Source organism: Necator americanus, chromosome II (assembly GCF_031761385.1).
Source record: "Necator americanus strain Aroian chromosome II, whole genome shotgun sequence".
Lineage (NCBI taxonomy): Eukaryota > Metazoa > Nematoda > Chromadorea > Rhabditida > Ancylostomatidae > Necator > Necator americanus.
Window position 1 is genome coordinate 20,566,570 of NC_087372.1, and position 26,645 is coordinate 20,593,214.

Sequence of the window (26,645 nt, forward strand, 5' to 3'; positions counted from 1 at the left end):
CCTGTGGAACCGTCGCATCCCGTTTTATGAATATCTGGCGCCAGTACCAATTCCACCACAGTGGACCCGTCGAACCCCATTTTACAGCTTTCTGGCGTCGGCGCACCATTTCGACGCCTGTGGAACCGTCGCATCCCACTTTATGGATATGTGGCGCCGGCGCACCATTTCAACGCCTGTGGAACCGTCGCACTTCTTTCTGGCGTCGACGCACCAATTCGACGCCTGTGGATCCGTCACATCCCGCTTTATGGATATCTGACGTCGGCGCACCATTTCAACGCCTGTGTAACCGTCGCACTTCCTTTATGGATATCTGGCGCCGGCGCAGCAATTCCACCTCGGTGGATCCGTCGCACCCCATTTCACAGCTTTCTGGCGTCGGTGCACCATTTCAACGCCTGTGTAACCGTCGCACCCCATTTTACAGCTTTCTGGCGCCGGCGCACCAATTCGACGCCTGTGGAACCGTCGCATCCCGTTTTATGAATATCTGGCGCCAGTACCAATTCCACCACAGTGGACCCGTCGAACCCCATTTTACAGCTTTCTCGCGTCGGTGCACCATTTCAACGCCTGTGGAACCGTCGCACCCCTTTCATAGATATCTGGCGTCGACGCACCAATTCGACGCCTGTGGAACCGTACATCCCGCTTTATGGATATCTGACGTCGGCGCACCATTTCAACGCCTGTGTAACCGTCGCACTTCCTTTATGGATATCTGGCGCCGGCGCAGCAATTCCACCTCGGTGGATCCGTCGCACCCCATTTCACAGCTTTCTGGCGTCGGTGCACCATTTCAACGCCTGTGTAACCGTCGCACCCCATTTTACAGCTTTCTGGCGCCGGCGCACCAATTCGACGCCTGTGGAACCGTCGCATCCCGTTTTATGAATATCTGGCGCCAGTACCAATTCCACCACAGTGGACCCGTCGAACCCCATTTTACAGCTTTCTCGCGTCGGTGCACCATTTCAACGCCTGTGGAACCGTCGCACCCCTTTCATAGATATCTGGCGTCGACGCACCAATTCGACGCCTGTGGAACCGTCACATCCCGCTTTATGGATATCTGACGTCGGCGCACCATTTCAACGCCTGTGTAACCGTCGCACTTCCTTTATGGATATCTGGCGCCGGCGCAGCAATTCCACCTCGGTGGATCCGTCGCACCCCATTTCCAGCTTTCTGGCGTCGGCGCACCATTTCAACCCTGTGTAACCGTCGCATCCCACTTTATGGATATCTGGAGTCGGTGCACCATTTCAACGCCTGTGTAACCGTCGCACCCCATTTTACAGCTTTCTGGCGCCGGCGCACCAATTCGACGCCTGTGGAACCGTCGCATCCCGTTTTATGAATATCTGGCGCCAGTACCAATTCCACCACAGTGGACCCGTCGAACCCCATTTTACAGCTTTCTCGCGTCGGTGCACCATTTCAACGCCTGTGGAACCGTCGCATCCCGTTTTATGAATATCTGGCGCCAGTACCAATTCCACCACAGTGGACCCGTCGAACCCCATTTTACAGCTTTCTGGCGTCGGTGCACCATTTCAACGCCTGTGGAACCGTCGCACCCCTTTCATAGATATCTGGCGTCGACGCACCAATTCGACGCCTGTGGAACCGTCGCATCCCGTTTTATGAATATCTGGCGCCAGTACCAATTCCACCACAGTGGACCCGTCGAACCCCATTTTACAGCTTTCTCGCGTCGGTGCACCATTTCAACGCCTGTGGAACCGTCGCACCCCTTTCATAGATATCTGGCGTCGACGCACCAATTCGACGCCTGTGGAACCGTCACATCCCGCTTTATGGATATCTGACGTCGGCGCACCATTTCAACGCCTGTGTAACCGTCGCACCCCATTTTACAGCTTTCTGGCGCCGGCGCACCAATTCGACGCCTGTGGAACCGTCGCATCCCGTTTTATGAATATCTGGCGCCAGTACCAATTCCACCACAGTGGACCCGTCGAACCCCTTTCATAGATATCTGGCGTCGACGCACCAACTCATCACCTGTGTAACCGTCGCGTCCCATTTTATGGATATCTGACGTCGGCGCACCAATTCGACGCCTGTGGAACCGTCACATCCCGTTTTATGGATATCTGACGTCGGCGCACCATTTCAACGTCTGTGTAACCGTCGCACTTCCTTTATGGATATCTGGCGCCGGCGCAGCAATTCCACCTCGGTGGATCCGTCGCACCCCATTTTACAGATTTCTGGAGTCGGTGCACCATTTCAACGCCTGTGTAACCGTCGCATCCCGCTTTATGGATATCTGACGTCGGCGCACCATTTCAACGCCTGTGTAACCGTCGCATCCCACTTTATGGATATCTGGCGCCGGCGCAGCAATTCCACCTCGGTGGATCCGTCGCACCCCATTTTACAGCTTTCTTGCGTCGGCGCACCATTTCGACGCCTGTGGAACCGTCGCATCCCGTTTTATGAATATCTGGCGCCAGTACCAATTCCACCACAGTGGACCCGTCGAACCCCATTTTACAGCTTTCTGGCGTCGGCGCACCATTTCGACGCCTGTGGAACCGTCGCATCCCACTTTATGGATATGTGGCGCCGGCGCACCATTTCAACGCCTGTGGAACCGTCGCACTTCCTTTATGGATATCTGGCGCCGGCGCAGCAATTCCACCTCGGTGGATCCGTCGCACCCCATTTCACAGCTTTCTGGCGTCGGCGCACCATTTCAACGCCTGTGTAACCGTCGCATCCCACTTTATGGATATCTGGCGCCGGCGCACCATTTCAACGCCTGTGTAACCGTCGCATCCCACTTTATGGATATCTGGCGCCGGCGCAGCAATTCCACCTCGGTGGATCCGTCGCACCCCATTTTACAGCTTTCTTGCGTCGGCGCACCATTTCGACGCCTGTGGAACCGTCGCATCCCGTTTTATGAATATCTGGCGCCAGTACCAATTCCACCACAGTGGACCCGTCGAACCCCATTTTACAGCTTTCTGGCGTCGGCGCACCATTTCGACGCCTGTGGAACCGTCGCATCCCACTTTATGGATATGTGGCGCCGGCGCACCATTTCAACGCCTGTGGAACCGTCGCACTTCCTTTATGGATATCTGGCGCCGGCGCAGCAATTCCACCTCGGTGGATCCGTCGCACCCCATTTTACAGATTTCTGGAGTCGGTGCACCATTTCAACGCCTGTGTAACCGTCGCATCCCGCTTTATGGATATCTGACGTCGGCGCACCATTTCAACGCCTGTGTAACCGTCGCATCCCACTTTATGGATATCTGGCGCCGGCGCAGCAATTCCACCTCGGTGGATCCGTCGCACCCCATTTTACAGCTTTCTTGCGTCGGCGCACCATTTCGACGCCTGTGGAACCGTCACATCCCGCTTTATGGATATCTGACGTCGGCGCACCATTTCAACGCCTGTGTAACCGTCGCACCCCATTTTACAGCTTTCTGGCGCCGGCGCACCAATTCGACGCCTGTGGAACCGTCGCATCCCGTTTTATGAATATCTGGCGCCAGTACCAATTCCACCACAGTGGACCCGTCGAACCCCATTTTACAGCTTTCTCGCGTCGGTGCACCATTTCAACGCCTGTGGAACCGTCGCACCCCTTTCATAGATATCTGGCGTCGACGCACCAATTCGACGCCTGTGGAACCGTCACATCCCGCTTTATGGATATCTGACGTCGGCGCACCATTTCAACGCCTGTGTAACCGTCGCACTTCCTTTATGGATATCTGGCGCCGGCGCAGCAATTCCACCTCGGTGGATCCGTCGCACCCCATTTCACAGCTTTCTGGCGTCGGCGCACCATTTCAACTCCTGTGTAACCGTCGCATCCCACTTTATGGATATCTGGAGTCGGTGCACCATTTCAACGCCTGTGTAACCGTCGCACCCCATTTTACAGCTTTCTGGCGCCGGCGCACCAATTCGACGCCTGTGGAACCGTCGCATCCCGTTTTATGAATATCTGGCGCCAGTACCAATTCCACCACAGTGGACCCGTCGAACCCCATTTTACAGCTTTCTCGCGTCGGTGCACCATTTCAACGCCTGTGGAACCGTCGCACCCCTTTCATAGATATCTGGCGTCGACGCACCAATTCGACGCCTGTGGAACCGTCACATCCCGCTTTATGGATATCTGACGTCGGCGCACCATTTCACGCCGGGGGCACCATTTCAACGCCTGTGTAACCGTCGCACCCCATTTTACAGCTTTCTGGCGCCGGCGCACCAATTCGACGCCTGTGGAACCGTCGCATCCCGTTTTATGAATATCTGGCGCCAGTACCAATTCCACCACAGTGGACCCGTCGGCCCGTCGCACCCCTTTCATAGATATCTGGCGTCGACGCACCAACTCATCACCTGTGTAACCGTCGCGTCCCATTTTATGGATATCTGACGTCGGCGCACCAATTCGACGCCTGTGGAACCGTCACATCCCGTTTTATGGATATCTGACGTCGGCGCACCATTTCAACGTCTGTGTAACCGTCGCACTTCCTTTATGGATATCTGGCGCCGGCGCAGCAATTCCACCTCGGTGGATCCGTCGCACCCCATTTTACAGATTTCTGGAGTCGGTGCACCATTTCAACGCCTGTGTAACCGTCGCATCCCGCTTTATGGATATCTGACGTCGGCGCACCATTTCAACGCCTGTGTAACCGTCGCATCCCACTTTATGGATATCTGGCGCCGGCGCAGCAATTCCACCTCGGTGGATCCGTCGCACCCATTTTACAGCTTTTGGTCGGCGCACCATTTCGACGCCTGTGGAACCGTCGCATCCCGTTTTATGAATATCTGGCGCCAGTACCAATTCCACCACAGTGGACCCGTCGAACCCCATTTTACAGCTTTCTGGCGTCGGCGCACCATTTCGACGCCTGTGTAACCGTCGCATCCCGCTTTATGGATATCTGACGTCGGCGCACCATTTCAACGCCTGTGTAACCGTCGCATCCCACTTTATGGATATCTGGCGCCGGCGCAGCAATTCCACCTCGGTGGATCCGTCGACCCCATTTTACAGTTTTTGTCGGCGCACCATTTCGACGCCTGTGGAACCGTCGCATCCCGTTTTATGAATATCTGGCGCCAGTACCAATTCCACCACAGTGGACCCGTCGAACCCCTTTCATAGATATCTGGCGTCGACGCACCAACTCGACGCCTGTGGAACCGTCACATCCCGCTTTATGGATATCTGACGTCGGCGCACCATTTCAACGCCTGTGTAACCGTCGCACTTCCTTTATGGATATCTGGCGCCGGCGCACCAATTAGACGCCTGTGGAACCGTCGCACCTATTTTTGGAATTTCGTGACACACAGACAAGCACATACACCTACACACATACATAAACGCACACAAGGACTTAGCGCGTTATTTCATACCAGTCCGAAGTCCGAGGCCAAAGCTGGACTTCATATTTCGGTGGTTTTCTTTTTGCTCGCCTTCACTCATAAATCAATGACAATTAGTAGTAGTGGCATATTCTGTAAAATTAGAATTGTGTTTTCGTAACAACGCTTTCTTTTTCTTTTTTAGACATATTTAGGCGAAAGGCTTCATAGAGTTCTTTCCAAATTCCAAAGCCTTCATAAAATTCTTTCCAAAAGCGTCAGTTCTGTATTTGCGGGGAGAACATTCAAACTTCCACTTCTAACATTCCTTCGATACCAATATAAAATAGGCACAATTTGAAAGTGTTACTCGAAGTATGGGTTTTCTTCCTGTTTTCCCCCAATGGTTATCACAGAATGATGTTTTAACGTAAAATTACATGAAAACGTTATCGTAGTGATAAAGATATTCCATGTCAGATCATGGAAACAATTGACTACTATTTAAGCAGACGTTGCATGCGTATTTCCACTTTCTCAAATAAGTATGTTACCAACCTGCAGCAACCATGCTGCGAAATAATGCCTGGTAGACATACACTGTACCTAGAGGTATATCTCGAAGATACAAAGGTCTCTGTTCGCTACTAATACACCTAACCTGTCATATTGATTTAACGCCGAGAATAGATACAAATGAAACGTACACACGTACACACGTACATACGTGACAGACTAAGCCCGTTATTATATAGCATGATCATGATATTTATCTTTATATCTTCTGAGCTATCGCTGGTTGAACATACATCCATACCAGTCTATCTACACTCAAAAAGCGGTTGCTTATGGACTTCCTCAAGAAAATTTTTGGTCCTAACAACTTGCCGCAAGACAGCTTTGCTCCGAACAATAATGTTTGACTTGTGGTTTTCGCGTGAAGTCCAATCTTCATCACTTCTATTCTGCATCAGAACGAACGGTTCAGTTCCTTGTCACAACAAATTTTAGGCTGAGTGTATGTCAAGAACATGTGTGTCAATGCACACCGGAGTTGCTGAAACACCTGGGCGTCGCCGTGTCTTTAGTACTGCTGACGGGAAGTCCCTGTATGTGGCAGACAACGATTTCAATAACTTTTCTGCGATTAGAACGTTGTTTGAAGGTCGGCTTAACTGTTTCACTTAACTGTCTGCCTCATTTCTTTCGATTCAAACTGACAGAATATTTCTAATTTCTAAAAAAAAAGTTCAAAGACCTACACACTTATATACTTCAAGAGTAATTATGAACAATTATGCTATGTGACAGTAATGGTATATACTATACAATAAAAAATCGTGGGGCATTTCGTTTGTTTTTCTTTCTGTCTGTCTGTTGAGGATTGGAATGATCAAAGTACAGAACGTAGGTAGTGTTCGTCAGTAAAAATGCAAATGGAATGTGGCAAGCTTGTTCTCTTCACAACCGCAGAGTTCTTCATTAGTATTAGCAAGCCTGGTCGCCGCATATTGTTTGAGCAGAAATGAGTCGCCTAAGATGGAATTCTACAATTCTCGCATAACCTCTACTAGGGTTCGTTAGCTAATGTTTTGAGAAAGTGAAATGTAATGAACTGTTGATTCATCAGTAGTGAAAGGAGTTGTTCAGACTGCTAAACGATCACAGTTTATGCGATCAAGCTACAGATAAACTCATATATGACTGGGCAAGTCCAGTCCTAAATAAGGGGAATTGAAATAGACAAGCGTTGGAATAGATTCCAAGAAGAGAAATTTCTGTAATGTGAACCAGTGAATAAATGCCAGATTTGAGCCACATACAACGAAATATCCATAAATATCTCAGAAATACAACCGAATAGTATTCAAACAGTAGATTGATTCTGAGATTGCATTTTCTGGATATTCGAATGCAAACGCAACTGAACAGAATAAACTTCCTTGTCTGGGTTATTGAGATGAAAGCAGACCGACTCCACATATAAGAGCATTAAAAGAAGCGTGCCCAATTCCAGGTGTTTTGAGGATTGAAAGGCCTCATCAAGTAGCAAGCTCGGGATCTCAATTAGAATCTAGGCGCCTCACTGTGAGAGTTGCTCAAACGCTAGGTGAACTATGTAGATGGAATGAAAAGGTCTGAGCAGAGACATGTTATTATATTATACATATGCATAATAACACGTTTAGTCTTGGTGGATTAATGTGTCCGTCCTTCTGTGCCTCACTGCTTTGCTTCAGTGAGACTAATGAATCCAACATTGTCATTTATTGTCTTTAATACACCGAATCTTAAAGGGAATTCTCCATCAAGATCAGGAACAACGAGACTATAGATGACTGAAGCGAACATCAGAAGATGTCCGGAATTAAGGAATGGGCGTTCAGATTAGTACCCTCGTAACAAGCGATGGGGTTCTCAACCGACCTAACCTTCTTAGATGACGGCCACTATACATCTGATTGCAACGCATCTGGTGTCTAACATACATTTTGTGGTCGAACTTCACTATGAGTCCTATTGTTCAAACATTAGGTGTAGGTCTGTCACTAGCGCAGTGGAACATAGTTGTAAAATCACGAATCTTTAACAGACTGAATCCATAAAAATCGAAGAATAATCTAAGGACATCTAGAGAGAGAAGTGAGGGTTTGTGTGAGTTATAGATAATTGTAACTATGCATAACCCTCCTGAAATCCAGCCCATACTGACTGAATATGTTTGATTAAAGGTTTTGTGACGGTCATTTTGATGTTTGAAAACCGATTGGTAGTGCAGTGGGCTGAGTAGTGGTGCACTGATTATCTCTTGTATGCAGGGTTGATTTCAGTGAATAGGTTATTGGGTGTTGGCAAAAATTTTGATGTTCATTGAGAACTTTACAAAAAAGTCCGTCTTCTTCTTCTTCAATAAATTCTATGTTTACGAGGGGACGGTCGTTAGGCACCCGATTATGTGCTGCCAATAATTGCCTGCAGAGGAGGCTGTCTCTAGGCCAGAGCAGGCACATCTTGAATTATAGCTGTGATCTAGGGCGGGTGTAGTGTAGCGGCTAGGGGTTCCGCTTCCTGCAAGGTCGATCGGAGGTTCGAATCCGCCCTAGTGGTCACCAAGCCCAAAGCCTCCGTGGTCGATAAATTGGTACAAGACTTGTCCGGGAGGATATATAATATTGACTCGACACATCAGCTAACTACCGCAAGTCATTGTATAGGCCAGTTACAGGTTCGTAAACCTCAAACGATTCTGAATTGAAGTGAACGTTGGGGGTGCATCCCAAGCGAATTGATTAACGCCAGACACTTTATCCTTTTTATTCTTTATAGCTGCGATCATTGAGCCAAGCCCAACTAGAGAAGGCGTTTATGGTGTTTGTTGCAATAAAATAGCAAAATTTGCTCTTGAGAAAATAACGAAAACATAAAGTTGGTTAAGTAGTAAATGTGAAAAAGGGGAATTCGTGAAAAATGAAGAAGAGATACCGGAATATTCCTAGAAGTATTAGAGTATTAAAAAATAATGTGAAGATTGGCTATTCACTCAATTTGAACCAAACGTGTCTGCGAGGATAAAAACGGTGACTTGATATTTCTGGTAATAACCACAAGTTATTGTACAGGCTAGTAACGCGTTCGTAAACTTCAAACGATTCTGAATTGAAGTGATGCGGGGGCGCATCCCAAGCGGATTGATTAACGACACTTTTCCTTCATCCTTTCATTTTCTATTTGCCATTCAGTGAGCAATAACTTGATATATCTTGTGAAGGCACCACCTCACGAATCTGAGGTGGTACGGGTTTCAGATGCGTAATGCCTATACAGGGTCGTAGATTGTGGGAAAAAGGGTAGTTCCCTTCATCTCTCCCTGTATCAGTGTAGGCGGACGACCCCGGAACGCTGTTTCTTACATCCTCTATTGCAGCGCGCCACCCTGCCCCCGCCTCCCCCCTCAACCCCAACCACCTTCCTGCGATTCACAAATGTTGCGCATTGCAACAGATCCCGTCATAAGAAACAGCATTCTGGGGTTGTTCATTTCCACTGATACAGGTAGAAACGGACGGAATCATCCTCTTCCCTACAATCTACACCCCCGTATAAGCATAACCCCCCTGAAACCCGTACCACCTCAGACTCATGTGGTGATCCCTTTAACTGAACAAATCAATACTCCCAAAAAACATCCGAAATAGTCGGTATAGCAACGAAAATCCATGGGACTTATGTCTGTAATAAACGTTTGCGAAGATACCGAACTCCTGTAGGGTGTTTTTTGCACGCTGCTAAACAATCAGTAACACATGTCAATTGAACGAGAACAAATTGTAGCTCTATTGAGCCTTAATGTAGTAAGAATTAAAGTAAGATTTCAGATAGGACAATAAGGATCTGAATAAGTTAAGGAACGAACAAAAATATCCAGGCTTTAAAACTTCAATCGTATTAGTCTACCCATAGTTCAGCACTGCTGTTCTTCATCTTTTGAATTTTAATCGCGATAACTATTCACTAGTGCTTAAGGTTCTGCGCTAATACTACGGTCGCAGGATCGTAAGATGGGCGGCCATAAACTGATCGCAGCGCAATGCTCTGCTGATGCTATTAGTTGTGGTCAATTCCTCTAACGATAGGTTGTGGCGAAAGCTGTGGGTAGTTAACCATACGCACCCAGGCAGTTTTTCTTATATTTCCCACTGTGTTCACTCTCACAGTTTACCTTGATTACCCTGACACCCGTTGATCTTCGAACTGGTCGAGCGTTCGCCAGTAATGCTCCCACTTGTCCCGATCGCGTGCCGTGGGACACGAAGAGCATCATAATTTTCTTTGAAGGACTTCGTGAAGAAATCTGACCATCGCTTCGGCGGTCTTCATGTAGCGCGCTTAATGTCGCGGGGACCCAGTCGCTCACGGTTCTGGTCCAACGGTTGTGGTTAAAGCGCATTACGTGTCCGGCCCACCTTATTTTACTTTCTTTGGCAAACGCGGCGGCGTCTCTAATCTTCGATCACTGACGTGGGAGAGAACTTCGAATCCCGTCCCTCTTGCGTGAAACGGGATACTCCTAGCATCACCCTCTCAATTGCGCGTTCAATGACGCTCACCGCGTTTTCCTCCTGTTTGCGAATTGTCCAGGTTTCCGAAGCTTAGGTCAAAGCACGAAGTACGGTGGTGTTGAAGAGGTGAACACGGAGCCAGGTGCTCTTCGTCTTCTTCACTATATCCTCGATGCTCTTATGCGCTCCCCAAGCGGCTAGTCTCCTTCTGCCCAGCTCGGGGATCAGGTCGTTCATCATTTTCAACTCCCGACCCAGATAAACGTAGCTGGTGCATTCGGATGTGTTCATTTCGTAGAGCGTGAATGGAGCATCCGAGACCCATCCGGTGCGCATGAACATCATCTTTTGCAGATTCACCTGAAGAACGATGCATCCACATGTTTTGTCCAATCCGTTCAGCATTCGTTCCGCTTGACTGATGCTAGGTGTTATCAGAACTATGTCATCAGCAAAGCGCAAAAAATGTAGCTTTCGACCATCAACCTTCAGTCCCATTTCGTCCCATTCCTACTTTCGCATTGCGTTCGAGGGTGGCTGTGAATATTTTGGGTGAGATTGTATCACCCTGTCGGACCCCTCTTCACGTCAGTGATGATATTCTTGTAGAATGGCGAAATTCCGGTCGTGAAGTTACTGTACAACTCTTGAAGTACCTACGAGGTTTTTTAGATGGAACCTTTATTTGCCTGACGTTTCGGCTTTTTCGCCGTCTTCAGAGGCCTAAATAGAGGATGACTGGAACAATGCTACGTTTATCCCGTCAAGTGCCACACCACCCTGGGTCAGTGTTTCGATAATCGTTCAGGGTAGTGAAAACACCTATCTACATTGAAAATGGTCTTACGTTTTGCTCCACCGCATGTGGCGCGGCTGGTTGCACGCACTTGTCACTCAGTGTACCACCGAATGAGCATTGCTGCGTGTAGATCACCAGCGACGATATAGATAATTTGATCTACACACAGAATATCAGGCGGTTATAGGTCAGAGAGCTGTACAAGTGACAAGAACTCATTCGTTATCGACAAGCATTCATTCCTATTATTCATTGAAGGGTTTCTTTTAAGAATCCAAAATGCCTCCAATGTCTTCCTTGCTGATATTTCTGTTTCGTGAGCCAGTATAACACTTTTCACATCATAATTGCTTCCGTTGTGGGCCTAATGTCTGTGCCTTCCTAGTGGTGTTATCAAACTTTTTCGTCGTTTTCCTGCCATGTGTTCATTAATTGTCACTCCAACATTCCTACTGGTCTCTCCAATGTATGTTGCATTGCATATCAAGCACTCAATCTCATATATTACCCCCATTTTTGCGCAGTCGCCTGTTTCTCCGTAAGGACAAATAACACATCTTTCACAGATGCAGTATCTATCATATAGTCTGTTTCTAACAAGCTGGCTTTTGATGTTTGCATTTGGGATATTTACCAAGATCACGTCATTTTGTAATTGTGCTTGGATAATGCTGCGCTGAACAGCGGCACTGACACTGTCAGAGATAAAAGGAAGACAAAGAGAGATTTTGTTTTCGCGCGGAACATTGCTATTTACAGTGCGGGTTCTTCGGTAATGCGGACGTACTGTATGGCCATTGGCACATGCGATTTTCAAGGCTAGTCTTCGTGATTCGTGTCGTTCTTGGTTGCCAGTGCATACTTCACTAGCGGTTTTGAACATATTACGAATCACTGCGCGTTTCACTGCAGTCGGATGTGCAGATTTGGCGTGCAATATGATGTTCTTGCAACTTTCTTTGCGATACCACTTTGCTCTAATAATGCCGTTTGAAGTACTTATTTGTGTGTTGAGGTACGGAAGCCATCCTTCTTTTGGGGTTTCTCGTGTGAGTCTGATATATTGCGATTGTTGGTTGAGTATTCGGAAACACTCGTCCATTTCGGACTGTGTTGATGTTATGATGCAACAGTCGTCAATACATCTGCAATACATTATTGGTCTACGCGAAAGCACTGGTTCTTCGATCCTGCTCATGAAGCAGATCGCCAGTACTGGTGCTAATCGTTGACCCATTGCTAGCCCTCTCAGTTGCGCGAAATAATTTCCTGACCACCTGAAGATATTACAATTCAGGCATTCCTTGATAAGCGTCATTATGCGAGATTTACTTAGTCCATATGTTTCCAAGTTGTTACCATATAAATCTATCATCTCAGAGAGAGCTTGCAGCGCCTCACTGTTTTTTACATTCGTGTAGAGTGAGGTTACATCAAAAGACTCTATTACGCAGTTGCCCTCAACTCTCGCATTGTGTAATCGCTCAAGAAAATGGTGCGTGTTCGACAAATGAGATGGTATTTTAGGCAAAATTTGACTCACGATTTTATTAAGGAACCACGAAATGCGATCCGTTGGTCCTCCCACACAACTTATTATTGGTCGGATTTTGAATGTGGCCGCTGATGTTGAGTTGACCTCATGTCGTCGCTGGAGATCTACACGCAGTAATACTCATTCGCTGGTACACTGAGTGACAAGTGCGTGCAACCAGCCGCGCCACATCCGGTGGAGCAAAACGTAAGACCATTTTCAATGTAGATAGGTTTCTGTTTTCACTACCCTGAACGATTATCGAAACACTGACCCAGGGTGGTGTGGCACTTGACGGGATAAACGTAGCATTGTTCCAGTCATCCTCTATTTAGGCCTCTGAAGACGGCGAAAAAAGCCGAAACGTCAGGCAAATAAAGGTTCCATCTAAAAACCTCGTAGGCACACTATATCAAAACACAGACAGAATATGCCGAGGTTTCAAGACAAAAGAACATTCGAACTACTCTCGAAGTACCTTCATGTACTAAGTAGGGACGTCTTGGTTGTCCAAGGCTTTCATGACCGTTTCCGTCCCAGTTGCGTCGAAAACCTTCTTCAAGTCGATGAAGGAGAGACAGAGCCCCATCTTGTACTCTCACGATACCTCGGAGAGTTTCGAAACAGGTAAAACAGGTGAACGTGGACAATCGTGCTGCATCCTTTTCGAAACCCTGCTTGTTCGCATGGCTGTCGTTCATCCAAGCCTTTTCAATCTGTTGTGGATGTCGTTACAGCGGAAGAGTTGCTTTATTGAAGTCGAACACGGAGAAGGGAACAGAACGTAAGAAGTGGACATAAAAATAACAGGGTGGTCATACAAGAATGCAACATATACAACGCAGATTTACTCTACGCGAATAGCGATGAAATTAACATCCCACGACACCTCCCCTTTCAAGTTATCTCGTATCGAGTTCTTTGTTGTCCACCTGTAGTCGGCGGCGCGGTCGTCGAAGGCGTTACGGTCGTAGAGACAAGTCGGCAGTCGGCGTTGCACCATCGTCCTTGCTCGCGGAGTCGAGTAGTGGTAGGTCGAACACATCCAAGAAAATCTTGGTCGCTGTTGTGTGGGTCCGGGATCGCAAATGGTTTACGTGTCGAGTCCATACATCGTTTCCACAGCGAACAATGTAGGTTGTGTTTCTAACACGGCGTGCGATGAAACTGCGAGTCCAAGTAGGCTCCATTTCGGCGATTGAATTGAGAGTCCATTTTGAAATCTCGTGTACAGTTCGTGAGATCTCCAGCTTTTCAAGTCCTTTTCTGAAGGTGTCCACGAGGCGTCTGTTTGTGTTGCTGTGGATGTGGATAGAACGGCGGCGAGCGAATGTGCAAGATTCCTCGGGAACGGCAGAATGAAGTGAACTGAGACGACGTGAACTGCATTCCGTTGTCCGTGACAAGCGTCGTTGGATTTCCGAACTTGGCAAAGATGCACTTCATTGCTTGGATGGTAGCCGTTGAGGAGATCGATTATATCTGGACGATTTCGGGCCACTTGGAGTAGGTGACGATAATTAGATAGTATCGTCCTTTCGCAGCATGAACTCAATCAAGTCCACGGCGAGTGTGGTTTTGGCCATGAACATAGCTCGGCTTTGATCGGATCCTTTGCCACGGATGCATATCATGGGCAGTTCTTGACGAGTTTTTCTATGTTGGAATCCATCGTGGGCCAATAGGCAAAGCTTCTTGGAAGCATTTTCATCCTTGTTTCGCCTGGATTAGCTTTGTGTAGTGCTGAAGGAACACGATGTCGAAGTGCTTTTGGAATCACTATGCGGGATGCAGAGGTTAGCAGACATCCTTTGACTGTCGTCACGGTATTTCTGCGGTTGTGGTTGTGGCACAGACGAGGATGGCGGTTGACTTTGGGCTAGTTTCTGGAATTTGTATAGGACTGGACTGGAGGACTGTAAGACGATTGCCTTGCGTAGCATTCCGAATGAATTTGGCGGGTACTGGAAGATGACGATAGTTCTCTGCGAATTCCGAAATGACATCAGCATCTATTAGGGCGATTACGTCGTCCTCCGGTATCGATGATTGTGACGAGACGTGAAAGAGCGTCCACTTGGCCGAAATTCTTTGTGTTGATGTACTCGATAGTGAAGCTGTGGTTGAGCAGCATCGTGGCCCATCGCTGAAGATGGTTGGCACTGTAGACAAGAACTTCTTTTTTGCTTCCGAAGATTGGCAAAAGTGGTTTGTGGTCAGTCGCCAGCGTGAAATGTCGCCATTTGATAAAACGATGGAACTTCTGCACCGCGAAAATAAGAGCGAGTGCTTCCTTTTCAATCTGGCTGTAGTTCTTCTGTGGTTGTGTCAGGCAACGGCTTGCGTGATAAATGACCTTCTTGCATACATCTGCGAAGCGATGTAAGACAGTTGCTGCCATCCCGTAATTTGAAGCATCAGCGGCAACGATGATCGGGAGACTTGGGTCGAAGTGGGTCAACAGCAGATCCGAGCTTAGGATTGCCTTAATCTTGTCGAAGGAAGACTGGCACTTTGGTGTCTATGTGTAGACAACATCCTTTTTCGTGAGAATGTCCAAAGGAGTGCGTAGATTGTGGAGATTACTGACGAAGTTTCCGTAGGAACTGATGAGTCCTAGAAAAGTGCGAAGTTGACTGACATCTTTCGGAGCGGGCATCTGCTGGATAGCTTTGATCTCTTCTGGATTGCGGCGTCGTCCTTGTGCGTTGATGACGAACCCAAGGTAGGCGATCTCCGTCTGCAAAAAAGCGCATTTGTCGAGTCGAACTCGGAGTCCGTGGTCCTGAATCCTCGATTACGGCCTCTAGTCGACCATTGTATTCGCCGATGATTCTACCAGTAACCAATAAGTCGTCGAGATAGGCAACCGTTCCATCTATTCCAGCGATAAGCGCATCCATACATTGTTGGAATACACCAGGAGCTGGTTTCACTCCAAATGGTAGTCGGTTGAAGCGATACATGTATTCGCGAGACGCAGTGCCTACCTCAAGACACAGTGAAATGAGGAAAGTCACCGCGACTACACCGGATTGTTCAATCAGCGCCAAAAGAGTTGAAATCGTGAGCCGCCGTCACCCTGTTTTCGGTGCGGAGCCAATCACTGGTCTAGAGACTGCACATTCGTGAAGAAGAGATGCCACGACTGCAGACGCTCTGAGCACAAGCGAGGATTCTGCAAAAATTTCCCGGAGTAGAAGAAGCGGGATCCAAAGCAGAAGAGTCCATACATGCGTGTTGATATTGAGAAGCTGCTTTGAGACGTCGTCCACTTCCAATTGGAGATATGCTTCGACTAAGTCGAGCTGTGAAAAGTAGCGTCCTCGGTTGAGTTTCGTGAAAGTGTCCTCCGGGGTTGGAAGCGGATGCTGGTTTTGTTCCAGTGCATGGTTCAGTCCGGTTGAGTAGTCTGCGCAGAGGAGGATCGATCCATTTTTCTTCTGAAAGACGACGAGGGGTGCTACCCATTCTGAGTGATCAACAGACTCGGCACGTGTATAGACACAATTCGATCGAATTCGGTTGAAGTCCTTAGCATAGCAGCATAGGGTACAGGGCGAACCTACAGAAAGACAGGCTTGGAGTCAGGCTTTAGAGCGAGTTTAGCCTTTGACTTGGTACAAAATCTCAGTCTAGGAGCGAAGAATGCTGGAAATGTTTTCGTCAGGTGCGTTGCGAGAGAAGAATTCAAGGTGCTGAGCGTCCTTGAAGGGATGTTGCAGATGGAGCCTTCCGCCAGGTGACGAGATAGTGGCTCGTGTTGGGCAATCCATTCTAAGCCCAACAGCGATGGCGTGTCGGCTGTATGGCAAGTACCATATCCTCTATGACCATCAATGACGAAGTTGCATTCGTAGGATCCACGGACGTTGATCGGTTTGTTGTTGGCACACTTCAGTGTCGGACGGGGTGATTGCAATTTCGGCTGACCAATGGCGGTTCAGTCTACCGTGCTCAACAATGTTACATCTGCTCCAGTATCAAGACGCATGCGTACTGTCTTCCCATCAATCTGTACTCTACGGTAGGTGCGATTTACAGCGACGTCAGCATGAGTCGAAGCGATGGTGACGCTGTTGGCAGATTTCTGCTTCTGCTTTGGATCCCGCTTCTTCTACTCCGGGAAATTTTTGCAGAATCCTCGCTTGTGCTCAGAGCGTCTGCAGTCGTGGCATCTCTTCTTCACGAATGTGCAGTCTCTAGACCAGTGATTGGCTCCGCACCGAAAACAGGGTGACGGCGGCTCACGATTTCAACTCTTTTGGCGCTGATTGAACAATCCGGTGTAGTCGCGGTGACTTTCCTCATTTCACTGTGTCTTGAGGTAGGCACTGCGTCTCGCGAATACTGACATATTATGTACAAACAATTCCTTCGGAGCAGCCACAATGTCCGTTAAGAGAATATCGCATGCTCTTTTAGGAAAAATGTGGTTCGTGAAACGAGCATATATAACGGTGTCGAGTTTGGAGATGATTAGTCAAGCTTTCGCTGCATAGTCCAAGGTAGCACCGTCCTTCGAGATGACGTCCACTTCGACAGTTTGATGACGTGCAGTTCGACCGGGCTTGGAGCTGAGGCTGGAGTTCTTGAGCAAAAATCGACTCGACCAGAAGTTCGACCGGGCTTGTAGCCGGGGCTGGAGTTCTTCAGCTAAAATCGTCGTCCTCAGCCGTCCGCGTTGTAGTCTTCTCATCGCTAATTGATGTGTCCAATTTCATTACGGTACCATCCATTGTATGCTTCCCACGTCTAGCGTAGAGAGGAGGGCTTCTGCAATTGTGAGTTCTCATGGATAGACTTAGTCGTCATGATGAAATCGAAAGTCTCTCTCCCTGCTTACTCTATTGAAGGCCGTGGGTTCCTATGTGAATTTCTTCAGGCGTTCTTCTGGAGTCAATTTTGGCGTTGAAATCACCAATGATGATCTTGTAGAAGGCATGATCTTGTCGGTAGAACTTCCCCAGGTACATATAGAGAACTTCGACGTCTTCTTCTTCGTAGCTTGATGTTGGAGCATAAGCTACCTAGACAGTCAAAGCTGGTGTTGGACCACATCTTCTCATCCGCAGACGTCCGAATCGGGTCGTAAGTTGTTTAAAAGAGTCGATGTTCTTTACCATATTCGTGTTGACGAGGGCTCTGTTGACGAAACTTCCTGGCTTGCATCATCAGATCTTCGATGGCCGCTTCCAATGCAAACGTACGTGCGTTATCAGTACAGATCATCATCCCAGCCCTTTTCCGTTTCAGTAGCCTATATGACTCCTGCAACCCCGTCTTTTCTGGCGCTATCGTGCCAGGTTTTGCTCTGGAATTAATGAACTCTTTTCTATCGCTCTGACACGCATAATTTTTTAAAACCCATGGGCAGGTCGCAAGCCTCTAGTTCCATGAGTTTTTGGGAGAACGTTGCGTTCTCCGCAGTGGACAGGTGGAGACGACTCTAAACCACCTCCCTTGCACCTTCCAGTCACTTGATTGGGATACAAGAATGTCATGAGTCAATCCTGGTTCAGCAGAAACAGGGAGTTCATCACCTGAATCCACTTGCGTCTCCGGACAGCCATAAGGTCGCTTTTGGTCTGCGATTAGTCCCTATCCATCACCCTGAGACACACCACGTAGCCCCACGACTAACTGGCTGTGATCCCTCTAGTGAGGGAGATCCGCAGAGTCTAGCAGTTAGCTCGTAATAACACCGTTAGCATGTCCAAGAAATGTTATGGGAGAAACAATATGTATTCTGCTAGTTTATAAAAGGTGTGAATACAGTGTAAAAAGGTTGTAAAAAGGTGGGAACACAGCGTATTCGTGACCTTCTTCAGCACATCTTCAATCCTCCTGTATGCTTTCCAACTCGCTTCGTTCCTCTTGTTCAGTGTTGGGATCAGATTATTCGCAGTGGCCATTTCTCGACCCAGGTACATTAGCCGCAACATGCGAATATAAGTGTTCGTTCTATAAGTGTACGTGAATAGTGTAAATATGTATGAACAGGAAGTCAGAACACCATTACATTTTCTTCAACACCGCCTTCTAAAGGTTCACTTATGATTTTTCATGTCTCTTAGAACTCGGTGAAACAAAAAACGATGACAGCTGCGAAGCAAGAATGACGCAACTGTTCGTCACTTACTTTCGTTCTAAGCTGATTTTATTCCAATTTTCTTGATCGAATTTAATCTTAATCTTAATTGATCTTCAATCTAATAATATTAATTTAATCTTTAATCTTTATTTTTTGTCCTCTCCCCCTCCCTCTCCATGTCGACGATGACATTTCAATAAAGTTGAAATTTTCGTCGCTCTTGTATAACTCACGAAGGTTTCCTACTTATTGTGAACCTCTTCGTTGTTTGGGTATCGTCTAAAAGTAAAAGTAGTGTCGTCTAAAAGTAATTTTTGTAAATCGGAAGATTAGGACATTTTCTTGCGTGGCGGAACTATGAATGGCACACACACAAAAAAAAAATCTTGTTGCATCCCTATTTTAATGATGTTGGCGCGTTTGCAGAGCGACCTTCTTGACATCACTAACGATCGCCGAATGTGAATCGGAGCAGTATGTCACACATTGTTGGAAAGATGACGGGAACTTAGTGAGGAAGATTCATCCATCCATCCGTTCATCCATCCATCCAACCAACCATCCATCCATCTATCTATCCATACATACACACATCCGTCACGGACTATAGATCGTAATGTTACTTGGTGTACGAGTTGAGAGTTGTGGAAATACCTCTCACACATCTCAAGAAGCAGTTAGTCCGAAACAGAATGTACGATCGCGTTTGCCTGACTCAACTGTGTAATATGTCCATTTGGAAATTCATGCGACTGCAGGTCTCTGGTGTAGTTTATTTGATTTCGTGCAAAACATGCGGCGAACAATACATTGGCGAAACAAGGCGATCTCTTTGTGTTCGTATTAAAGAACATCTGGATGGGATGAAACACTCAAACGCAGCAACTCCTCTTGGAACCACATCGCAGAAAATGTCATGAAAATGCTACTTTCTGTATAGCTGCCACGATCCTATCGTACGAGCCCAAAATTGTGGCTCGCAGAACTTTGGAGGCGTTTTGTATAAACGCTAAAAGTTCAAAAATGAATAGAAAGGAAGAGTGCGTAGCCGCGACCAACGAGCTGGCTCTCTATCAAGACCTTTGGGTTTTTGATCTATGGGGTCATATGCGGATCGCATCCTAGTTAGTATTAGCGGAACGATTTTATCACGCGTCATATCACAGCAACGCGGCTACCTATGTAAGCACAACGATTTGGACTCTTTGGTTTCGATTTTGGATGTAGCATCTTATTGAATGATGACTTGTTCTGGATGAGGCATTTGAGAGGATATATCACAATTGATCTGACTTTCCAGGCTCTGACTCTCTCTGAGGATATATCACAATTGATCTGACTTTCCAGGCTCTGACGAAGGCGACGACGCCACTTTGGCTTAACACTGCGATGTTCATTATTTCGCGATCACAGATGATTGCAAAAATACTAGAGGAAGTTAGGATTGCTGGTCGCATAACGGTCACTATTTACGTCATCTTCTGTCAACATTGCCTGTAATCAACAGCACATGATGAAGTATGTGCAGTAAGACTAAACGAGAGGCTATTATTTTCCATGACGTGAAGTCCAATCTGTCCATTTCTACGTTTGTTCGGCACGAGCTTCAAAGTTGAGAAGTTTCACTGATTTATTGCAGAGCTTATCTTGTTCCACTCACGATAATACTTCTACATCGTACAGACGGACTTCTGAGTTAGAGTGTGCAATTAATTTTGCGATACAGCATTTGAACTATGAGATGGAGCAACATGTTCACCAGTTCTATAGTCAGCGATCATAAGGAGAGAGAAGTTGCTAGGAGTAATCGACGATGCTAATGACCACATGCTCAGACGAAATTGGTTGTTGCTGAACGGTGATTCAAGTGCTTCGTAGACACCTGTTGTTTCCTTATATTAGTATTTGTGATTAAAGAATTAGTATTGAAATGCGAGAGCCAGCAGTTTGCAATGCTTGTACAACATGATTTCTGCTACAGTTTCTTGTTGGGAAATTTGTCATCTCATTGCATGGTGGGATACACCAACCTACAGAGAAAATCTTTGCTTTCTCTTGTAGAAATCTTACTTTTTGGTAGTAGAATATTTTTTTTTTCTTAAAATAGGAGTTAACAAATGTATGCACCCAGCAGTAATCAAACGCGCAGTTTATATATGCACCTGTATGTGATGTAACCAGGATTAAAACTTGCAGATGCTGGTCCTTGTGTAGATGGTAGCCCTGCTTCAATCCTCACACTTCCTGTATTTATCACGAGTGATGTGTTGGATAAGGTCAGGACATCTCGGTAGAAAGTTTTGTTCTTTACTTATTTCTGATTTTCGTGTTTGTGACAGCGAGGACTGCCTATTTCGCATATCCATACAAACAAGATCATACCGCTTATCATATACGTGAACGAATATGCCAACCTTTCCGAAGAACGGTAGTAATGATATCGTTGTTCACGTGAGACCAGTAGCTCACGATGTGAGCATTCCAATCATACAGAAATATGACGAGTGGTTTGGTGATTGCCTATTGTATGATTTATGACACTTTTGGTTACTAAATTGCGGATATAGTACGTTAGTGTTGTCTGATAATTCGCATTCAGTCTGAATGTCTGGTTAAAGCCGGACTTCAGACTTTTTAGTGTGCATCTCTTCGCCCGCCTTCACCGATCAATTTATCAAAATTAATCAAAAATAAATGGTAGTAATATTTTCTGTAAAATCAGAATTATGTTTTTCTAACAATGTTTTCTTGTTTCTTTTATTTTTACTATGAACAAAGGCAAAAGATTTCGCAGTTTTTTTTTTCTAAACGCGTCAGTTCTACATTTTGAGAGTATTCAAACAGTCCTTCGATTCCAATATAATATAGACACAATTCCAAAGCATCTGATAAAGATAACGTTTCACGTCAAACCATGTAAACTGTTGTCTACTATTTAAACATCACATCGGTTTCAGTTTTCGTGTTTCCACTTTCTGAGGAAGGCATGTTACCAACCTGAGGCAAACGTGCGAGGAAATAGACACGCGGAGGAATCATAGAGGTGAAAAGCAGCGCGCGCGGTGGCCATGAATATAAGACGGTTGTAACGTACCATTTATCTTTTGCGACATGCGGATAAAGTTATTGCGCGATAACACTTCGACGCCTGTGAACCCGTCACACCTCATTTTATTGCTGTCTCGCGTTGGCGCACCAAATCGATGCCGGTGGACCCGTCGCGCTCCATTTTATAGCTAACTGGAGTCAGCGCACCATTTCGACGACGGTGAAGCTGTTGCACCCCCCTCTTAGAAGGGGTTTTATATAGGGACCTCACGGCCCGCCCGTAGATCAAAACCCGCATAGGTCTTGATATGGGGATAACTCGTTTGTGATAGCAATGCACTCATCCTTCTTGTTCATTTTTGGATTTTTGGCGGTTCCAAAACGCCTCTAGTGTTCTGCGTGCTGTGATCTCGGACTCGTAGGATAAAATGCGAATTTCTACCTTCACTTCGGGGTTTGGTTGGCATATTCTACGGTGTGTTCCAAGTGGGGTGAAGGTTTTAGATTTTGCGAGTCCATCTAGATGCTCCTTGACCCTAATACACAGTTCCGTTTCCCATGTATAATCGTCACCGCCCAACCTGCACGTGATACGACACACTACTCCTGATATCATGCAATCACCCTCTCTGCCATACGGGCAAACCACGCAGCTGGGAGTTGTGCAGAGTCGATCATACGCACGACTACGTACCAACTGACCCTTGAGATTTGCTGGAGGTATTTCCACAACCCTCACGTCATTCTGTAGACCCGCTCTTCGTAGACAACCCCGTACCGCTCTGCTCATATCATCAGATATATAAGGTAAACAGAAAGGGATCTTTTCTGGGCCATCCACTACGTTGGATCTTCGAGAGGGATGTCGTGCTTGTCGGGTAGCACCATCTCCAGCTGAGTACCCATTGGATATCGCTACTTTATGGGTCAGCTTTTCAGACCATGTTTTTTCCTGGCTACTCGATGAGACTCTTGCCGCCGTTGTGTACATGTCACCTATAACAGATATTTCATTTTGCTGGGATGCGCTGAGAGATAGTGGATTAAGATGTTTCTGCTACTGGGTTTCCGGTACCACTTAGTCTTACATATCTCACTCCGCAAGTAAATGTGCACATTCAAGAAAGCTAACCAGTTGTCTATCGGTCCCTCCTTTGTTAACTTAATGTGCGGACACTGCTAATTAAGAAGATTGAAGCACGTGTCTAGTTCTGCTTGTGTTGAGCAGACGGCTCAGCAATCATCATCATCATCTTCTTCTTCCTAGCGTTTGTCCCGCATTGTTGCAGGGTCCGCCTTTCTGCTTCTTGTCTTCCATTTGGTTCTATCCATTGCATCAGCCATACATAAACGCGCATCTATCATATCCAGCTTCACACGGTCTAACTAGCGAACATTTGGCTTCCCACGCGGCCTCACTCCTGAAACGTCGAGCTTCAGCGCGGTTTCGGCAACAGAATCTTCCTCTCGCCGCAAGACGTGACTGAACCATCTCAGTCGGGCCTCCTTCATCTTCTCAGTTATCGGGATGACGCCGAAGATGGAGCGCACAGTGTCTTTGGATACTTTCTCTTTTAGCGTTACACCTATCGTCCACCTTAACATCCGCATCTCCATAGCGTGCAACACTCTTTCCAAGGCTTTCGTCGTCAGCCAGCACTCGCATCCGTAAAGTGCAACAGAAAGTCTCTGTTCGACTGAAGTCGAAGATCTACAGGACGCACAACCGTCCTGTAGATCTTCGACTTCAGTCGAACAGAGACTTTCTTGTCGCACAGTACGCCTGTTGCCATTTTCCATTTCATCCATGTAGCATTAACACGTGCTCGACCTTCTTGATCAATGTCGCATGTGGAAGTCACTTTGGATCCAAGGTGTTTGAAACAGTTCACCTTGTTCAATTCGGTGCCATCGACACGAATTGAACCATCCTCTATCCTTGGTCCGCACTCCATGTACTCAGTTTTTGATGTGTTGAGGCGCAATCCATATTTCTGCAGCCGATTCTTCCAAGACTGTACTTGTTTCTGAAGATCACCTCGAGACTCCGACGCGAGCATGACATCATCGGCAAAGAGTAGAGTCCACGGGTGCTGCTTCTGGATTTCCTTCGTTATCGTGTCCATGCACAGTATGAACAGCAGGGGTGAGAGGGATGAACCCTGGTGAACCCCTACTTGTACAGGGAATGGCCTGCTTGTTCTAGCAGCACATCGGACAACGCTGGTAAGCTTCGCATAAAGCAGTTTTGTCCACCGCACATATTCTTCTGGTACTCTATGCGATCTCAAGGACATCCATAGCAGCTCATGTGAGACACGGTCGAAAGCTTTCTCGAGATCGAGACAAGCAAGATGCACACTGCGGTTCTTCTCTCGATGTTTCTCCAGGAGGATACGGACAGCATGAATAGCATCTATAGTGCTGCAGTCCTTCACAAAGCCGCACTGGTTGAGTGAAACGCTGACAATTTTCCTCAAACGAGCTTCTAGGACACGCTCAAAAACCTTCATCGTATGGCACAGCAGTCGTATAGGCCTATATGAAGTGCAGCCAGCAATGTCTCCTTTCCCTTTCCAGACAGGCACGGTCACGGAAGTTTGCCAAACGTCTGGAGTCTGTCCTTCTGCAACGATCTTATTAAATAGAGTTGCGAGCTACACGGACCCTCGATCTCCTAGCAACTTCCAGGCATCAGAAGGTATGTCATCAGGACCGGTTGCCTTGTTCGACTTCATTTTTGCGAGGGCAGCACTGACTTCGACGGCAGTAATTGGTAGAACAGGACCCTCGACGCTGAGAACAGTTGGGATCGGAGGATGACAGAACTCTTCGTTACACAAGTGGATGTAGTACTCTCGCCACCTCTCCAGGATCTGCCCAGGGCGGCGCAGAACGGCTCCATCAGCTCCCTTAACGATCTTGGTGTTTTCCATATCCAACGTTGAGCGATGTCGCGCTCTGACTAAACGATACACTGCCCGCTCGCCCTCTGGTATCAAGCATGTCGTACACAGCCTTGTAGCAGTCCAGAGATCCAGAGCTTATACTTCTCACGAATTGCCGCCTGAACTTCCTCGTTCCAAAACCACGTAGCCTTTTGTACTTTGGGCTTACCTAGAGTCGTCTTTCCCAGAGTGTTCTTCGCGGTCAAGCGTATAACGCTGGAAGTAGACGACCACATTTCCTCCACACTAAGAGTAGGGTGGGGAAGTGCAGATGCAGCCACGGACGCAAAAAATACTTCCTTTCGATCCTTCAGATTCCACCATTTCATGCGCTGTGTTTGAGTTCTTGGATGTCTCTTCCTTGGACGGGAGATTTTTAAGTCCATAACGAGCAGATGGTGTTGGGCGGCGATCTGGTCTGTAGGGATGACTTTTGAATCCTGCAGAAGTCGGCGATCTCGTCGGCGTAACATCCAGAAATCTATTTGTGTTTCACGACCGCCGCTGGTGTACGTGATCAAATGCGATTTTCTTTTCCGATACTGCGTGTGTTAGCAATGATCAAGTCACTTGCAACAGCATATTTAGGATTCGCAACCCGTCGTCGTTGCGAGCTCCAAAACCATGCTCTACTCTCGAACCCGTTTTTCCGAGAACCGACATGTCCGTTGAAGTCTCTTCCGATTAGAAGTACTTCTTCGCCTTCCAGGGATTGGACGTACTGCTCCAGATCTTCCAAAAGCACGCCTTCTCTTCTTCACTACAGCCCATCTGTGGCGCATAAGCAGAGACGACTCGCAATTCCACTTCTCCTGTATCTACTTTTACAGATGACGCAGCAATCATCTATGTAACGATAATACAGCAGTGGTTTGCGGTTTATTATAGGCTTTTCGATCTTGGCCATGAAAACAATGGCGAGAGTGGGTGCCAGCCTTTAGTACTGTCCCGTCCATCGGAAAATAAAGCAATTCAGGCATTCGTTTATCAATGTCATGATCTGCCTAATGCTTAATCCATACATGTTCAATGAAGCCTGGCGCTGTGTAAGCAGTTCGTGAACAGCCTGCGTCGCTACATCGTTTGAAACGTTCGTATAGAGTGACGTAACCTCAAAGGTCTCTACTACACATTCACTCTCAAACGAGGTACTGCGGAGATGTTTTAGGAAGTTGCTAGAACTGCTGAGGCGGATTGAACTGATGAGTGCATTGCTATCACAAACGAGTTATCCCCATATCAAGGCCTATGCGGATTTTGATCTAGGGGGCTGGCCGTGAGGTCCCTATACAAAACCTTTGTGACTCGTAGTTGTGGTACGTGGTGGTCTGCTGTGTTAACAAGTCTAGCTAATGAAGTAAGTACTAACCAATGTGTTGCTGTTTGACTTTGCCTACCGTTTGGATGCTTTCTGTAGGGTGATGATGCGCTTGAGGGGATAAATCACTAATGGCTTTGAAATTTCCAGGCTCTGACGAAGGCGATAACGCCGAAACGTTAGCAGCCGTTTAATAAAGACGATCAATACCAATCTTCGGTACAACTAAAGAAAATCAATTAAAAACTACGTTTCAACATGCCGAGATTCAAAGACAGTCGAACATGGGTAACATAGACACGACTTGGAATCATTACACAAAGTATATGACTCCGTCTTGTTTCCCCAACAGTTATCAAAGAATGATGTTTGTCATAAAATGAAGTGAATGACATGATTGTACTGATAAAGATAGCGTCCCACATCAGATCATGTGAACAGTTGGCTACTATATAAGCA

At 46.9% G+C, this 26,645-nt stretch overlaps 12 protein-coding genes across 13 annotated transcripts; 1 reads left to right on the top strand and 11 right to left on the bottom strand.

Annotated features, from left to right (window-relative positions):
* Window positions 1-6,233: 6,233 nt before the first annotated feature.
* Window positions 6,234-6,573, top strand: RB195_018704 (uncharacterized protein; the record flags this gene model as incomplete). The annotated part of the gene is made up of 2 exons (XM_064186264.1): window positions 6,234-6,302; window positions 6,397-6,573. The coding sequence occupies 2 exons, from the start codon at window positions 6,234-6,236 to the stop codon at window positions 6,571-6,573; spliced, it is 246 nt and encodes an 81-aa protein (XP_064042145.1).
* Window positions 6,574-10,535: 3,962 nt separating this feature from the next.
* On the bottom strand, window positions 10,536-10,943 carry RB195_018705 (uncharacterized protein; the record flags this gene model as incomplete). The annotated part of the gene is made up of 1 exon (XM_064186265.1): window positions 10,536-10,943. The coding sequence occupies one exon, from the start codon at window positions 10,941-10,943 to the stop codon at window positions 10,536-10,538; it is 408 nt and encodes a 135-aa protein (XP_064042146.1).
* Window positions 10,944-14,298: 3,355 nt separating this feature from the next.
* Window positions 14,299-14,721, bottom strand: RB195_018706 (uncharacterized protein; the record flags this gene model as incomplete). Its single annotated transcript, XM_064186266.1, has 2 exons — window positions 14,299-14,500; window positions 14,585-14,721. 2 exons carry the CDS (start codon window positions 14,719-14,721, stop codon window positions 14,299-14,301), a joined length of 339 nt encoding a protein of 112 aa, XP_064042147.1.
* Window positions 14,722-14,783: 62 nt separating this feature from the next.
* Window positions 14,784-15,744, bottom strand: RB195_018707 (uncharacterized protein; the record flags this gene model as incomplete). 2 transcript variants are annotated; one of them, XM_064186268.1, is made up of 3 exons in its annotated part: window positions 14,784-15,299; window positions 15,420-15,518; window positions 15,580-15,744. In XM_064186268.1, the coding sequence occupies 3 exons, from the start codon at window positions 15,742-15,744 to the stop codon at window positions 14,784-14,786; spliced, it is 780 nt and encodes a 259-aa protein (XP_064042148.1). The 2 variants fall into 2 exon arrangements, with proteins under 2 accessions (XP_064042148.1, XP_064042149.1); XM_064186267.1 differs by lacking the exons at window positions 15,420-15,518; window positions 15,580-15,744 and having other exon boundaries at window positions 14,784-15,179.
* Window positions 15,361-15,744, bottom strand: RB195_018708 (uncharacterized protein; the record flags this gene model as incomplete). Its single annotated transcript, XM_064186269.1, has 1 exon — window positions 15,361-15,744. One exon carries the CDS (start codon window positions 15,742-15,744, stop codon window positions 15,361-15,363), a length of 384 nt encoding a protein of 127 aa, XP_064042150.1.
* Window positions 15,745-15,889: 145 nt separating this feature from the next.
* Window positions 15,890-16,249, bottom strand: RB195_018709 (uncharacterized protein; the record flags this gene model as incomplete). The annotated part of the gene is made up of 1 exon (XM_064186270.1): window positions 15,890-16,249. The coding sequence occupies one exon, from the start codon at window positions 16,247-16,249 to the stop codon at window positions 15,890-15,892; it is 360 nt and encodes a 119-aa protein (XP_064042151.1).
* A 1,012-nt stretch (window positions 16,250-17,261) lies between these two features.
* On the bottom strand, window positions 17,262-18,282 carry RB195_018710 (uncharacterized protein; the record flags this gene model as incomplete). Its single annotated transcript, XM_064186271.1, has 3 exons — window positions 17,262-17,434; window positions 17,902-18,092; window positions 18,146-18,282. The coding sequence occupies 3 exons, from the start codon at window positions 18,280-18,282 to the stop codon at window positions 17,262-17,264; spliced, it is 501 nt and encodes a 166-aa protein (XP_064042152.1).
* A 3,978-nt stretch (window positions 18,283-22,260) lies between these two features.
* RB195_018711 (uncharacterized protein) lies at window positions 22,261-22,911 on the bottom strand (the record flags this gene model as incomplete). Its single annotated transcript, XM_064186272.1, has 1 exon — window positions 22,261-22,911. The coding sequence occupies one exon, from the start codon at window positions 22,909-22,911 to the stop codon at window positions 22,261-22,263; it is 651 nt and encodes a 216-aa protein (XP_064042153.1).
* Window positions 22,912-23,125: 214 nt separating this feature from the next.
* RB195_018712 (uncharacterized protein) lies at window positions 23,126-23,537 on the bottom strand (the record flags this gene model as incomplete). Its single annotated transcript, XM_064186273.1, has 2 exons — window positions 23,126-23,278; window positions 23,340-23,537. 2 exons carry the CDS (start codon window positions 23,535-23,537, stop codon window positions 23,126-23,128), a joined length of 351 nt encoding a protein of 116 aa, XP_064042154.1.
* Window positions 23,538-23,569: 32 nt separating this feature from the next.
* On the bottom strand, window positions 23,570-24,433 carry RB195_018713 (uncharacterized protein; the record flags this gene model as incomplete). The annotated part of the gene is made up of 1 exon (XM_064186274.1): window positions 23,570-24,433. The coding sequence occupies one exon, from the start codon at window positions 24,431-24,433 to the stop codon at window positions 23,570-23,572; it is 864 nt and encodes a 287-aa protein (XP_064042155.1).
* Window positions 24,434-24,577: 144 nt separating this feature from the next.
* Window positions 24,578-24,856, bottom strand: RB195_018714 (uncharacterized protein; the record flags this gene model as incomplete). Its single annotated transcript, XM_064186275.1, has 1 exon — window positions 24,578-24,856. The coding sequence occupies one exon, from the start codon at window positions 24,854-24,856 to the stop codon at window positions 24,578-24,580; it is 279 nt and encodes a 92-aa protein (XP_064042156.1).
* A 62-nt stretch (window positions 24,857-24,918) lies between these two features.
* On the bottom strand, window positions 24,919-25,341 carry RB195_018715 (uncharacterized protein; the record flags this gene model as incomplete). The annotated part of the gene is made up of 1 exon (XM_064186276.1): window positions 24,919-25,341. One exon carries the CDS (start codon window positions 25,339-25,341, stop codon window positions 24,919-24,921), a length of 423 nt encoding a protein of 140 aa, XP_064042157.1.
* Between the last annotated feature and the right edge of the window lie 1,304 nt (window positions 25,342-26,645).